At 28.4% G+C, this 16,355-nt stretch overlaps 1 protein-coding gene across 1 annotated transcript; it reads right to left on the minus strand.

The window, feature by feature from the left end:
• Nucleotides 1–2,369: 2,369 nt before the first annotated feature.
• Nucleotides 2,370–16,355, minus strand: LOC107069863 (uncharacterized). Its single transcript, XM_015327521.2, has 3 exons — nucleotides 15,472–16,355; nucleotides 4,218–5,584; nucleotides 2,370–3,636 (listed from the first exon to the last, which is right to left on the minus strand). The coding sequence occupies exons 2-3, from the start codon at nucleotides 5,551–5,553 to the stop codon at nucleotides 3,470–3,472; spliced, it is 1,503 nt and encodes a 500-aa protein (XP_015183007.1). The 5' UTR covers nucleotides 5,554–5,584; nucleotides 15,472–16,355; the 3' UTR covers nucleotides 2,370–3,469.

Raw genomic sequence — 16,355 nt, forward strand, 5'->3', positions numbered from 1 at the left:
AGTCAATGTTACATTTAACCGTTTTTCTCAACCACTGAAATGGATAGTAAAAAGTGCATATTCGACATGTAATGCTTTAGGAATTGAAACAAGGCAATAGCACTAAGGTGGCAACTGAAAAAATATGCAGCGTATACAGTGCATGACTGATAACTGATAGGGCAGTCAGAAATTGGTTTGTAAAATTCCGTTTTGGAGATACGATCTTAAAAGATGAACCAAGTATAGGACGTATTTCCGACTTTGACGAACCTTTTAACACTAAATATACCAGATCAGTCATTTTGACTGGTCGGGCCATTTTAATTCAAAATTTCTACTTCATGTAACATTTGAGTATTGTAAATAATTAAGCGTTTTGTTATTTAAAAATGTCTATAAATCCATTTATTTATTGCAATTATTATTGTTAAAGATTTTTTGTTATTTTTTAAGAGTAAATAAAGACTGGAAGTCTCAAAAAGCATTTTTTTTATACACCAGTCATTTTGACTAAGGTGGTAGAAATAGGTATACTGAAAATGGTGGTATATCTAGTGTTAAAGGTAATATTAGAGCAAAATCCAATAGATACGTTGAACAATTGCAAAGAGTGCAAAAAAAATTCCATGGAAGATGTCTTGCACTTATCAGTAGCAGAAACGCCATTCTTTGTCTCATAAAAACTGGAAGTTATTTATGACTCGACCTAATATTTAAAAATGAGTAACTTACAACATTTTGAAATCTAGGGGAAAAAAAACAATTGTTAATTATTTTATTTATTTAAGAATTTGTAATTATCTAATTTATTATATGCTTTTATGTTTTATAACAATTTTGTTTATATTTTTATTCGTGAAAAATTATTAAAAAAGAAAAGAAAAATACTAATTAGTATATAGGATTTATTCTAATGCATAATCAAAATTTAGTTTTTTTCCCCCACTAATTTCATAAGAATAAAAATTAAATAAATAAAGTAAAAAAAGTTTAAATAAATAAATTAGCTGATACGAAATAAAAATGACACCATTTTACAATCTTATAATGAGGATAAAAATTCAATAAAAAAAGAAATAAGAAAAAAAGTTGAAATAAATAAAATAACCTTATATACGAAATAAAAATGACACCATTTTACAATCGTATAATTAAAGATAAGTTAAGATATATATATATGAGATTATTATAAATGTTGACGATCAATAAAATATGATATCCCCACATACGATTTGCATTTAATGTGTGTCATCGTAAAAATTCTTTCAATTCTAATGAGATTGTATTACATCGAAGGGAAGAAAAAAAAAGAAAGAAAGTAAATGAATCTATTAATGACACACAATCCTTTTGTGTTTAATAAATATAAGAAAATAAATATAATGAAGTTGCTTTTCAACGATTTACTTCATCAGTAATGAATATATATATATATATATATATATATATATACGTATTATATTATTTATATGAATTTTATATTTTATTTTTGTTCATTGTTTTAATATCTTCTTATGCAACGAGATTAAATGAATTCTCATATACAATGATGAATCAAAAAGAAGTATTCGTATAAACTATATTAATGTAAAATGTTCAATTATTTATAATTATTAAAATATATATATTGTTTTTTTTTGTTTAAAAAAATTTTAAAACTTTGTATAATATTATAAATCAAATATTTAGTTGTGAATTGACAATGGTGGTCATACAAATACTTCTATGATTCATACAATAATTTAATTGGGTCAAATTGACAACGTTAGTCATACAAATACTTCTATGATTCATAAAATGATTTTGTATATTATATTTGGTGTCAATAAATATAAATATTTAATAAGAATGATTGAAAATTACATAATTATGATGTATGAAAAATAAAATAGAATAATATTTGATTATTAATAAAAATAACTACGTGTATCAATCAAAGAATGATTAAAACATTTATATGAAAATAAAATAGAATGTTAGATGATTAATAAAAAAGAAATTGAAGAATGATTAAAAATTTGTATGAAAATGAAATAGAATGTTAGATGATTAATAAAAATGACTACGTGTATCAATTAAAGAATGATTAAAACATTTATATGAAAATGAAATAGAATATTAGATGATTAATAAAATAAATGTTATTTAAATAAATATAAGTATGATCAAAACTTGTATTTGATTTTAAAAAAAGACTACGTGTATCAATCAAAGAATTATTAAAACATTTATATGAAAATGAAATAAAATATTAGATGATTAATAAAACAAATATTATTTAAATAAATACAGTATAAGTATGATCAAAACTTGTATATGAAATTGAAATAGAATAGAATATTGTCTATTAATAGAATGAAAGAAAGAAAAATAGAAAAGTAATAATCTAAATCTCAGATAGGATTTATTACGACAATTTACACGTTCATCATAATCTATCATATTTCTATCGATACATATAGATACATCAGAAATACTACTATCATAATATGTACAGTGCATCATATCACATACAATTGAATTCGGAAAAAGAGGAGACCCCTTTTTTTAGGGGCCTCATGGAGGTAGCTAAAAAAAAAAAAATCCTCCTTGTTATTTATATGTAACTAGGGATTGATTTGTTTTTCAAATATCGCGATTAATCGATACTTTTGTTCATTTAAGTTTAAATTTAAAGGAAAATATATATATATATACTATAATAAGTATTTCAATATACGAGAGAGAGAGAGAGAGAGAGAGAGCGAGAGAAACATGTTTTGCAATTATTTGTGGGTGAAGAAATGAACGAAAGAGATCATTCAGAAGATCATAGAATATTTCAAGATATTATTTATAATTATTGAATGATTAAATAGATAACGCGATTTATTAATTCAATCCTCGTTTTTTTTTGTTTCAGGTGCTGGGCAAAGAGGGGGATGAAAAATTGTCAAGATTATAATTCTTGGGTTTGTTTTTTACTTTTTCTTATTTTTTGGTTTTTTTTTTTCTTTCTTTCACGATAATCGCGAGACTAAATTCGGATTTTCTTTTTCTTTTTTTTATTAATATTTATCTGAGATGATTCATCGATGCTAAGTCTTATATTATATTATACAATTGGAATTTGATTATACGGAAATTTAACAAACTTTGAAGTAAATAAAAAAATACAAAAATTGTAAAAAATTATGAAGCCCAATTTTATGGCTTGTAAATAAAAAAAAAAAAATATCACACGAGTAATATTAATTAAAAAATATATTATTAAATATTAAATAAAATAAAAATCATTTTTGTAATGAAAATATTTTTGCAATATTTTAACGAGAAACTTTCTGCTTTTTTTTGTGTTCCTTTTTTTTTTATTAATTAAATAAGATTTAATTAATTTGTAATAATTAAAAAATTTGATAAATGTTCCGTATAATAATTGAGTCCAATTATTAATTATTAAAAGAATCGAATCTAATTTTTGTAATATCACCTTTGGCACTTTCACAAATTATTCCGAGTTAACTCGTGCGGCTTGTTCATTCGAAGGGTCTCCTTTTGGTTCCTTTACGTAGTCAACCACCAATTCTAGACCAATTACAGCACGTAAATCCTTCCTCTCGTCTTCTTTACTCCCAGATGAATTGCTTGCGTCTTCCTGTTTCGAGGAATCCTCACCTGTGTTCGGAAAAACAATTGGAGGAATATTTCAATTTTAGTTTGATTAATAATTAAAATAATTCACAAAATGAGTATATAAATAAGTAAATAAATAAATAAATATAATAAAATAATAATTTTATTTGTAATAAATATAAAAATAATTATTATTTCTAATGGGGGAGGCGTTAACGCGTTTTATTGGTTGAATTTTGTGTTTTAAAAAGGATTTTATATTAAATTAATTAAAAAAAGAAATGCAAAAAGATTTCGATTAATTTATTAACGAAAATTAAATTAATTATAATTAATAAATATTTTTTTATATTTATAATTATATTTAAATACAGATATATATAATAAATATAATTATAATTAAAAAATAATATAAAACAAATTTAAAATTTGTTATTTTATAAAAAGTAAATTATTATTAAAAAAAAGAATAATAAACTGCTATAAATTTACAAACTACGCGTTTTAAAGGGTTTCCATTTTATAATATAAAAAAACAACAACAACAACAAAAAGTTTAACCTTGCACATGTTATTTGATAAAAAATAAAATTATTATTTGAACAAAATAATTAAAAACTTACTTTCCGACAATCCTTGTTTGATTTCATCATTTTCATTGATAGACGTTTCTTGTTTAGAAATTTTGTTCTTTTGTATATCCTTGTAAGTCCTACTGAGATGTTTCAAAATATAATTGGTGCCATGTATATTTTCATCAATGGTTCTAGACGTGCTAGCTTCGTCCCTGGTTAGATTCAATGGACGATTACCACCGTATTCCTTTGATTGTGGTACGCTAAAAGCTGAACAGTGCTTGCTTTTGAATGGTAACTGTCTCTCATTCAATTTACGATCCCATATATGTCCTGATACACGTAGGTCGATGAAAAAACGTAAAGGATCTATTCCAGGATAGGATTGTGGCATTGGATATGGCGGATACCATAATGGACTTGGAAGAAATTCCGAATTTGATACGTTGTTGGGTAAACCAAATCCTTTAACACCTTGAAATACTTCGCAGCCACCTCTTCCAGGTAATCCTGGAAGAAAGTTCATCGAAAAATCGAGTTTCTTCTGATCTGCCAATAATGACAATTCGGGAACGTTAACTTGATTCTTCGAACGTTCTTCATAACCATTTCTATCTACGTAATTACAATTTTTACGATCAACGTGTTGTTGCTGTTGTTGTTGTTGTTGTTGTTGTTGTTGCTGTTGTTCTTCCGGTTTAACTTTTTGCAATTCAGTAGTTGGAAAAATGGTTTCCGGTGAATGGGATTGTTCAAAATGACACGGCCGTTCATCGAAAAAATTCTTACTTTGTTTAACGAATTCAGATTTATTATTATCATCGATTGATTTCAACATATCCCCGCCAAAATTATTAACTTTTTGTTCGAAAACGTTGATCTTGTTATCGGTGGTGTCATAAGTGTCATTTTGTTTATTATTCCTGTTAGAATCCAAACGTGAATCTAATTGTTGCTGTGACGATAATTGTTGAGGTGTTTGTCCATGATAATATTTGTCTTGTTGAGGAGACGATTGATGATGATGATTGTTATTGTTGTTATTATTGTTGTTATGATGATGATGATGATGATGATGGTGATGATGATTTCTCTCCTTCGTCGTAAGTTCAAGTGGCCTGTCACGTACGTCACGCCATGATCTTTTACGACGTCTAGGTGTGTTACCATTGTTTGCCGTAGATGATGCTGACGATGATGACGTTGCTTCTGCTTTAGCTTGAACGAACGATCTTAACATTTCACTGAAGAAAAAACTATGTGGTGTCAAGGGTACGTTGTACAAGTATGGTGGTGTTGCTGCCAATAATCGTGAAACTAAATCACCACCTGACAATGATGCAGGTGTCTTCAATGTCGATGGATCACCCGTTGTTGTCGTCATCTTTGATATCCTTTAGATGATCGATTGTTTTCTATTGAAATAGAAAAAATATGGTTGTTATTTTGATCATAGATTTTTTAATATTGTTTTGTATCGAGTTGTATCAATATGGATACTTTTTTAATTTTTCATTTTATTTTTGTTATTCGAGTTTTAATGATATTTTTATTTCAAGGAGTAGAAATAATATTATAAATAATATATGATTTATATTTGTTATTTTTGAGGTTAGTATACATTTGAAATTTATATTTTAACATACCAATGAACTTTTGAGTTCATATAATGCCCATTAATAATTAATAATAATTTATTATTTCTATCGATACTTTTCTAATTTTTTATTTTATTTTATTATTCGAATTTTAATTATATTTTTATCTCAAGGTATATATAAATAATAAATAATATATAATTTATATTTGTAATTTTTGTAATATATTTTTAATATTCTTTTGTATCGAGTAGTATCAAAATGGATACTTTTCTAATTTTTAATTTAATATTATTATACAAGTTTTAATTATATTTTTATCGTAAGGAATATAAATAATAAATAATAAATAATAAATAATATGCGATTTATATTTGTTATTTTTGAGGTTAGTTAATTTATAATATTATTATATTAAATTAATATTTAGGATATAATTAAAAATAAATAAAATTAAATTCGTAACATTTTGACATACAACAAACATAATTGTACCCCCCAACAAAAAGAAAAGTATACTTAAATTAAATAAATATTTATTAAAAATATTAAATAATCAAATTAATTAATTAAGAAAATAACAATCAAACTTTTCTTATCAAATTCAAAAGAAAATTGTCACGGTATTGTTAAGAATCTGTGAAAGAAAAAAAGAAGAAGAAGATGATGAAGATGATGAAAATGATGACAATGATGACAATGATGAAAATGAAAATGTTGATGATAAGATTGGTATTGTTCTAGGTTTGTGAGTAGTTGTAAATCGACGAAGTGGAACCGAGCTACTATTGTCTTCTGAAATTAATCGAATAGAGCTAGCTAGCTAGTGCTGTTAAGACCAAGAAGACTAAGGAGGAAGTAATGCCTATATGAAGTTAGGCAAAAGCCTTACGACGGTTCTAGCATAGGAATCATCCATTAGGGATTACTAATTTCTGTCAAGCGCACGGGTTCTGTTTCGGTCGGATGCCTTCTCACTTCAGAAATTCTCAGAAAACTTCCTCCTCCATGGAAGAGGAATCGTCTGATGAGAGAAACTCTCCCTCACACCACTCATAAATGAGAGGATCATATTCTCTTAACGATGTTCAAACGGAGATCTGTTTTATTTGTTGTTTCGATTATTTCACACACACACATATCCTAAGAAATTCTGACAATTCAATTTTACAACAAAACTTGAACTCATTTTGTTCAATTCTTTTTTATGGAATTCATTTTTGTTTTGTTTTGTTTTGTTTTTTCTGAATTGAACCAAACTTTGAGCAAATTCTTCAATTTCTAACCTCAAAATATTACAAAAGATGATAGAGGTTGGGGATAGGGATAAATACAGGGGAGTAACTAATTTTATTAAATTACTTCACATGGTTTCTCTTGGCTTGGAACAAAATTATCGAACCCATGATTTAAGTGAGCATGATTTTAACGTTGGGTCTCGTGTAAACGTGTGTTGTAAAAGCTATTGCAAGTACCGTTACAAAAGATGGTAACCGATTTTATTCAATTACCGCGTGCGGTTACTACTGACATAATTGAGTTTACAAAATTATCAAACCCTTGATCTCACCGAATATATGTAAACATATAAGTGTGTGTAGAATGTGTAATATAAAATAATCGATTATTAATAAAATACCACAAGTTAGTGTCACGTGAAATTATTAGTTAGGAAGAATACATTTGGAAATGTATGTTAAGGGTTTGTTTTAGTAATTGAAGATTTTTAAGTAGGTGAAAGATGAATCAAAAATGTGATAGTTAACAAAACAAAACATGCATCAGAAAATAATCAGTGATTAAATGAATACAAAAATATGCATTTAAAAGCAATTACTGATTAAACAAATAAACCTTAAACTCGGGGTCACATAAAATTGTTAAGGTTAGGAAGAATTTTAGAAATGTAAGGGTGTGTTTAATCTTGAATTAGTAATAGAACATTTTTAAGTAAACCAAAGATTCATTATAACAACATGACAAATAAAAAATATGCACCCCCAAAATAACCAATGAACAAACAAACAAAACAACTCAACAACTAGGGTACCACGTAACAAAATAAGTTGTCATACTTTTTAAGACGAATAAATTTGTAAATGTAGGTCATTAAATCTTGAATTACTAGTAGAAAATTTTCAATTAGACAAAAGATACATTAACAACATGATAAATACAAAAAATATCCCCAAAATAAGCAATGAACAAACCAACAACTCGAGTATCACATAAAAAAAAACCCATGAATCGTCATACTTTTTTTTAGGATGAATAAATTTGTGCAAATGTACGTCGTTAAATCTTAACATATATTTTGAGGTTAGGATGGGAAGAAAAAAAAAAGAAGCAGAAGAAGAAGGTTTTTTATATTTTAAGTCGATGATGAAAGATTCTTTTACGATTGAAGAAAGAGAGGAGACAAGAGAAAGTAACAACGAATCATGTTGAAGAGTAAAACACAGAGAGAGAGAGAGAGAGAGAGAAAGGTAGAGGTCCGTATCCGTGTGTCCGCAACCGACGTTTGCCGCATACCATGAGAGAGAGAGAAAGAGAAAGAGAGAGAGAGAGGGGAGAGGGTGAAAAGGATCGGGTATTGTTTCGGTCCATTGTTTCCTAAACAAACGACGTCCACGTTGTTTCGTCAGGAGATATTATGTTCAGCCAGACAGGCAGGCAGGCAGGCAAGCAGGACGAACGGGAAATGGACTGCTGTCAGTTTTACTCTTCGTGATAAATACGAGCCCCCAGTACCACCATGTTTCTATGTATCCGTTCGTCCATCCTTCCTTCCGTTCGCCCACTACACACACACACATATACTTCTAAACATAATTCTGTTCATCTTTATCGTTTCACGAAACACATTCGACTATAACAAAACGAGATATATGACACATCTTTTCTTATTATTATCTTTCTTCTTTCTTGTTCTATTAGGTGGACTGTAAAGTAATGTCGGTTTCTAACCTCAAATTCAAACGAATAAATTTTGTTCTAACAAGTTTGTATTTTTAATCAATAATGTAATCATCATTTCTTGTTATCAACGACCTTTTTTCATTTAGTATGCAATATTTTTAATATCAAATTGATAAAAATCAATCGGTTTTTGATAAAAATATCAAAAATTGGATATTTGTAGAAACGATATTAGTTTCTGGTGCCCCTAATACTTCGTTCTATTCGATCAATTGGATGATTCCAATTGTCTACTGTTTGTTTCGTTTTTCTGATGTTTTTATTATCGTTGTTTTAATTTATTTGGTTTACTTTATGTTTTTGAAAGAATTCAATGGTGGAAAGATTGGATCGTAGAGGGGGAGGTTAATTTGTAGATTTAAGTTTTGTAGAAAAGAAGATTTAGTATTAATTAAGATTGGTGTTATAAATATTGCAATTTGGAATTTTTATGAATTTTATTATTATTATTTTATTATTATTATTATATTTTAATATATATATATATATATATATATATAATAAAAAAATATAATAAATAATATTATATTATATTTAATTATTATTTATTAATTTTAGAAAACAAGAATTAGTATAAATTAAGAATGATATTTAAAATATTGCAATTTGGGATTTTTATGAATTTTATTATTATTATTTTATTATTATAGATATTTTATTATTATTATTATATTTATTATTATTTAATTATTTTAGAAAAAAAAAGAATTAGTACAAATTAAAATTGATATTAAAAATATTGCAATTTGGGATTTTTATGAGTTATCTTTTTTCTTTTTTTACGTTCTTTTTTTTTACAAGGATTCAATGGTAAAAAATGGAATTGGAGAGAAGAAGATTTATCGAAATTAAATTTATAGAATTGTTTCGTGTAGAAAACAAAACTTATTATAAATTTAGATTGATATTAACAATATTACAATTTGGGATTCTTATAATTTTGAAAGATTTTTTTTTGTTGCAAGAACCTTCTATCCAATAGTAGTAGTATTTGTTAATTGTCTGTAAAATATTCTGAAAAATGACAATAATTAAAAATCGCGATATGAACATTGCACAGCCATATTGTATGAATAAAATAAATAAAAATAGAAGAACAAACTTAAAAATAAAAAAAAATAAAAAAATACCAATCCAACGAATAACTGTATTCCATGGATCAAAGTTAATTTCCGTAGTGAATTTAGCGCGACGTCATCCGACGTAAAAGCTTTCGCGAATGGCTGAGCTTCCTCCTCCTTTCGACGGATTCCTTGAAGAAGAGATCTTTATTGTTTCCTTTCTGTTATTCTCTTTCCCTCTCTCTTCTTCTCTTTCTCGAAGGATCTTAATAGCTCCTTTCATCTTTCCACAGTCGATCTTTACCAGCTCTACCAACCAAAAGCTATAGCAAAGTAAAAAAACAAAAAGAAAAAAAAATCCCTAACAAAACAATTCAAAAAAGAACCAACAACAAAACACAAAAAACAGTAAAGAAAAAGAAGAAAACCATCCACCAACGAACCAACCAACCCTTCCCCTCATCCTCATCCCTCTTCCTACCCTTCCTCAATCTACCCCCACCCTTGCACACTTTTCTTAGGATAGAACTTGACGGTAGCAACGTTACATTATTATTCTGCTCGAGGCGAAATGCTTCGAAGTATCCTCGAAGACGTCTCCTGCTTGCCGTTTCGGTTTCACGCTTTCGTAAAAGGGCTCCAAGGTAGAAATAGTTGTGGTAGTTGATAGTAGTAGTAGTGGTATGTTCGCTTGAAATACCACCACAGATAGAAAGAGAGTTAGAGAGAGAGAGAGAGAGAGAGAGAGGGATGATGGGTAGGGGGGTTTACGATTCATAAGACAACTCGGTGGATTGAATTAAGCGAGAGCAGGGAGGCACACAGCTGCCAATCCAAGCCCGACTAGGTCCTCCACCCACCTACACCCCTCATCACCTCCCATCCACAACCATCACGAATCTGCATAATCCCGTTCACGTCGACGATTCTAATTGGCGGATTGTTTCAATCTCTCTGTACCCGCGAATATTTGCATTCCTACGTCTACGCTTCGCCAAACTACCCCAACCCCGATCTTTTTTTTTTTTTTTTATTTTCTTTTCCCCCCTTCGTTTCAACCTTTTTCTTGTCTTTTCTTTTCTTTCCTTTAGCACACTTTGGTCAATCGAATTTTTTAATGACAAGATTATTATTATAAAGTATCGCTCTTTTTTATCTTTCTTTGTATTTTAATTTCTGTAGTAGTGGTGTTAAATGGTAAATTAGTTTGACTTAAGTAGTCAATGGTATTCTTTCAATACGGTCAGACACGTACCACCTTTTTTGATACGAGTTACATGAATTCGTATTATATATTATAATTAAATAAAATTCTGTAGTAATAAAAAAGGGGTAGTAGTTAAAAAGGTAATTAGTCTGACCAGCAGTCACTAGTTTTAAGTAGTCAATGGTTTAACCTTTTAAGTAGTCAATGGTACCTATTCTTTTAATATGGTCAGACACGTACCACCTATTTTGACACGAGTTACATGAATTCGTATTATATATTATAATTACATAAAATTTAGTAGGAATAAAAAAAAGGGGTAGTAGTTAAAAAGGTAATTAGTCAGACCAGACTTTTAAGTAGTCAATGATTCTTTCGGAATGGTCAGACGCAGTCAAACACACACACACACACACACACGTTCTCTTTGATACGAGTCACGTTAAATTCGTGTTATATTAAATTTAAGAAGAAAAATAATCTATGAAAATATTTGATGTATAATAATTCACTATCATTTTATATTCCAACCCCTCTTTATAAACCACCCTCTTTCCCTCATCCGTGAGAATTTTGTTTGTTTATTTAATGTTCTTTTATTATTCTCCCATTTCTTTGTGAGGGAGAGTTTATTCTTGGTTAAAATAAAATATTTAAAAAATGACGTATATTTTATATCTACCACCGTCGGCATAAACATTTTTATTACAAGGGATTTCTTGTATTTCGTCAAAAAAAAAAAAAAAAAAAAAAAAAAACAACCTTCTCCCTTTACATAATGGAAAGAAAGAAACAAACGTCGTCGTGTGACTTTGCAGCTACGAATTTTATCTTCCTCTCATTCTCTGTTTATCTTGTTTCTTTCTTTCTATTTTATTTTTTATTTATTTTTCAGGTAACTCGAACGTTTCTCGTAGCAACACTAGCATGACCAGTTTTGGTTTAAAAAAATAAAAAATATAAGAAAAAATGTATGCCACTGTCAAAGAACGCATCCACAACAGGGGGGGTTGTTTCTCAAAGACAATGACCGATACCCTAAAGAAATAATTCCTTATTCAAATTCTTACCCCTATCCCACCCTCCGGAGGTATATTTCTGTTTCTTTATTTTTATTATTATTATTATTATTATTATTATTATTATTATTATTCTTGATTCTGTTAATTTCAACAAGGTAGATGAAAGAAGTGACTTCGTCGTTGTGTGTTTCTTGGTTCTTCAATAAAAAAAATTAAAATAAAATAAAAAATGGGAGTCTTCGTCAGAAAACTGTGAGGAAAAACCTCTAACGAGGCGTTACATTTTTTAAACAAAACAAAAAAAATAAAACAAGGGTGTATCTAGTCCAATTAACGAATAATTGCAGATGAAACAAATTCCAATGGGTTTTCGTTCTTTAAACAATTTAACTGGACACTGAAATTTGTGACAAAGATTTATTTGTAATTTTTTTTTTTTAATTTAAAAATAATACATATTCTAATTAATAATAATTTACGAATAAAAAATAACTCTGGGATTTTTTTTTATTAATTTTTTCTTTGTTCCTTTTACGATTCACAATGAAACACAAATTCCAATGAGTTTTCTTTCTTTAAACAATTTAACTGGACACTGAAATTTATGACAATAATTTATTTTTAATCTTTTTTTATAATTTTAAAATGATATATAATTTTTTTTATTCCAATTATTAATAATTTATAAATCAAAAAATAACTCTAGGATTTATTTTTTATTTTCTTTTGTTCTCTTACGATTCACGATCTTACGAAACACAATTGAAAAACAAAATAATTATTATTTTTTCTTACTTCTATTTTTTTATTTATTCATTTTATTTTTTATTTTTTTACATTCTCAAAAAAAATGAATGAACATTTATTATCACCCTGAATAAAAACAATTAAATGAAATACATTTGGAAAAAAAGTTAAATTGGCATTTAAACTCTCTTAAAACTTGTTTCAATAAAACAAAATAAAAATAATTACAAATGAGTACCCCAATTTAAAAATAATTTATTAAATATCCAGATAATATTTTAATCTAATATTTTATTATCTATATATATATATATCATTTTATTTAGGTTGTTTATGTTTTTTAAGATTGCGAAACGAACCCCCTTAAAACTTGTCTCAACCAAACAAAATAATTCCAAATGAGTACCCCAATCCAAAAATAATTTATTAACTATCCAGATAATATTTTAATCTAATATTTTATTATCTATATATATATATATATATATATATATATATATATATATATATATATATATATATATCATTTTCTTTAGTTTGTCTATGTTTTTTAAGATTGCGAAACGAATCAAACGAGGAATGATGATATTCGTTCGTGCAAGCTCGTCAAATGAAAAACAAACAAACGTAACTAACTTTGTATATGTATATGTATATGTGTGTATAGGTATAGGTCCTATCTCTCTTTTTCTTTCTATCCACGAATGGGAATAGTAAGCCCCATGATCACGTATCGTATGAAAACTGGGAAACGATTATTCCGAATCTGGTGTTCAACGAACGATGAAATACGCGTCCGCGTGTAGATATTCGATGTCGATATGAACGAAACTGAGGGGCGAGGGGGTTGAAGGGGGCAAAAAGGGGAACGTGAGGATAGGTATGAGTTTTTTGGACACACAGAAAAAAAAAGGGTAAGGGAAGAGACGTGGAAAATATGTAAGCGAGTTGTAGTTTGGGGGTTGTACGTCGAACAATGGGAAAACTTGTGTTTCTTTTTAAGTTTTTAAGGGTTTTTTGACTGTCAAATTCTTTTGGTTTCTATCAATTATACCAATAAATTATAAACACCTGATTAATATATTATTTTTCTTTTATTTTAATTGTGTGTGTGTGTTGTTTTTTATTTATTTTCTTTTCTTTTCGTTAGCGAATCGTGTTCGTAAAACGCGTTGAAAAAAGTGGTGGTAAAGAAAAAGAGGGATGAAAAAAAAAATAAATACAAATAAAAACAAAAAGGAAGAAAAAACAGGACGAGCAAACGCGTGAGTGAGGTGTCCAGGCGTTTTATTACGTCATCGTCGGACACGCACATCACTCCTGTCGACTGATGAAAGGTTTTTTTTTTATTTATTTTATTTTTTATTACCGAAACCCCTTTTTCGTTTAGGTCGTGCAATAAATTTTTTATTTTGTCTTTTTCCTTTTCTTTTTTTTTGTTACAGTTAGACCAAAACTAGATTTTCACCGATTATTTGAATGGATTTTTTTTTTTATTTTTTTTATTTAAGTTTGACACGCGACGTTAGTTAGATCGATGTTTTCAAAGTAGCAACAAAACTATGAGAATGACCTTGTAATTTTTTTTTGTTCCTCCTAACTCCCCTCCACCCTCTTACACATTTTTTATTATTTTCTTTTTTTTATTTATTGTTTGATATAAATCAAGATACGATTTAACAGCAAATTGTAAGGGGTGAGTATTAAGGGGTAAGAGGTAAAGGGTTAACCAGCTGTAGGTGAGTGTAAAACATATAAAACGTAATCGCGATCACTCACATGCACACGTATGTTACACACACTCTCTCTTACACTCACGTAAACACACACACGCGAATGTAACACTCTCACGGAACAACTGATTTCTAAACAAACGGGTCCTTTATTTTATTTATTTATTTTTATTTTTTTTTTGTAAAACTTCGTCCTTTCTTCCTTCCGTCGATTCGTAAACCCAATTGTCACGCACTAAAAAATCACGAGGATATATTTTCAATCATTTTTCTAATCTAACCATGATGAATAATGTTATTCATTCATTAATTAAGCAAAGTTCACTTTTGAAGAAGAATTATGGTGTATGAGGTAAAAGGAAAATAAATTTGAAATATACACACACACACAAATAAATAAATCGTAAACAATTTGATTAAATTAATTAAAAAAGAAACATTATAAATTAATTGCAAATAAAAAAAGGAAAGGGAGTTCACTTTTGAAGAAGAATTATGATGTATGAGGTAAAAAATAAATAGATTTGAAATATACATGCACAAAAATAAATCTTAATTCGATTAAATTAATAAAAGCAAAACATTAAGTTAATTACAAATACAAAAAAAGATACTTAAGATACTCAACCTATTCGAGACCCACTTTTACACACGGTTTGTTCGATCATACTTTGCTATTATTAATTATTTTGAGTAAAGTATTCATTTTATTTTTGTAATAATATTTTTTAATATAAATATTATCTTTAAACTATAGAAAAAAAAACAAAATTTGATATTATAAATAAACAAAATAAAATAAAATTGGACAATATAACAAAATAAAAAAAAATACTTCCTAAGTTCTTAGCAAGCGTTCGTGTGTATTGAAAGAAGTCGTGGTCTCGAATAAATTAAATTTACAAAACAAACAAAAATTAGGAAGAACAAAGAATGAAACATTAAACAAACTCACCTGTTCGCACGTTACCAAATCCAGTCTTACGAGATGTTGGTAAGAAGAGGGTAGTACACGTTGTTTCTTCTTGCAATCGTAGATCCTTCGAGTTGACGATTAAGATCTATGGATCTCTAGAGGCTCGGTAGGAAGGAAACCAGAAAGGGGTTGCGATCAAAAATACGAAAGATAAATAAATATAAATATATATGTTTTATCTATATATATAAATATACATAAGATATATTAATTGAACAAACAAAACGAAACGAAAACTAGAACAACCAACTATAACAACGAACGATAATAATGATAATAATGATAATAATGATAACGTTAACTGGAACAAGAGATAAAGATAGAGATAGAAATAGAAATAGAGAAAGAGAGAGATCTATATATGTATATAATAAAGAGAAAGAGAAAGAGAAAGAGAAAGATATATATATATAGATATATAGATATATATGTATATAGAAAGAGAGTAAAGGGCCGGTGGTGTACTGCCGCGTGCTGCTCGTGCCGGCAAATGAGATAATAATCGGAGGACTCAGTCACTCGTCGTCGTCGTCGGCCAGCAGCACCGTGGCAGGCAGGGTGGTTGTTCGACGGCGACTCTGCCAACCAGTGGGGGTTGTATTCCACCCCTGACGAGAGAGTCCGTGGTGGCGGGAGCGCGAACGAGGTTGCTGCTGCTGCCTGCCTGCCAGAATACGAGGAACGTGTTCATACACATCTACATCTATATACATATATATGTATCCTTGCATGTATATGTATATGTGGGTGAGAGAAAGAGAGAAAACAAGAAAGATAGAAAGAGATCTAAATAGTGGTAGGAGGAGAATCACGGGGGATGATCGGCAGAGTAGTAGGAGGAGAAACCCGGAGGCAGAGGGTGG

This window comes from Polistes dominula, unplaced genomic scaffold (assembly GCF_049000335.1).
Source record: "Polistes dominula isolate Pdom_NZ unplaced genomic scaffold, Pdom_raw_medaka scaffold_35, whole genome shotgun sequence".
Taxonomy (NCBI): Eukaryota; Metazoa; Arthropoda; class Insecta; order Hymenoptera; family Vespidae; genus Polistes; species Polistes dominula.

Coding starts and splice junctions, on each gene's coding strand:
- LOC107069863 (XM_015327521.2), bottom strand. CDS start 5,553: ATGACGACAACAACGGGTGATCCATCGACATTGAAGACACCTGCATCA. Junction 3,637..4,217: donor CAAACAAGGATTGTCGGAAA/GTAAGTTTTTAA, acceptor TTCCGAACACAG/GTGAGGATTCCTCGAAACAG.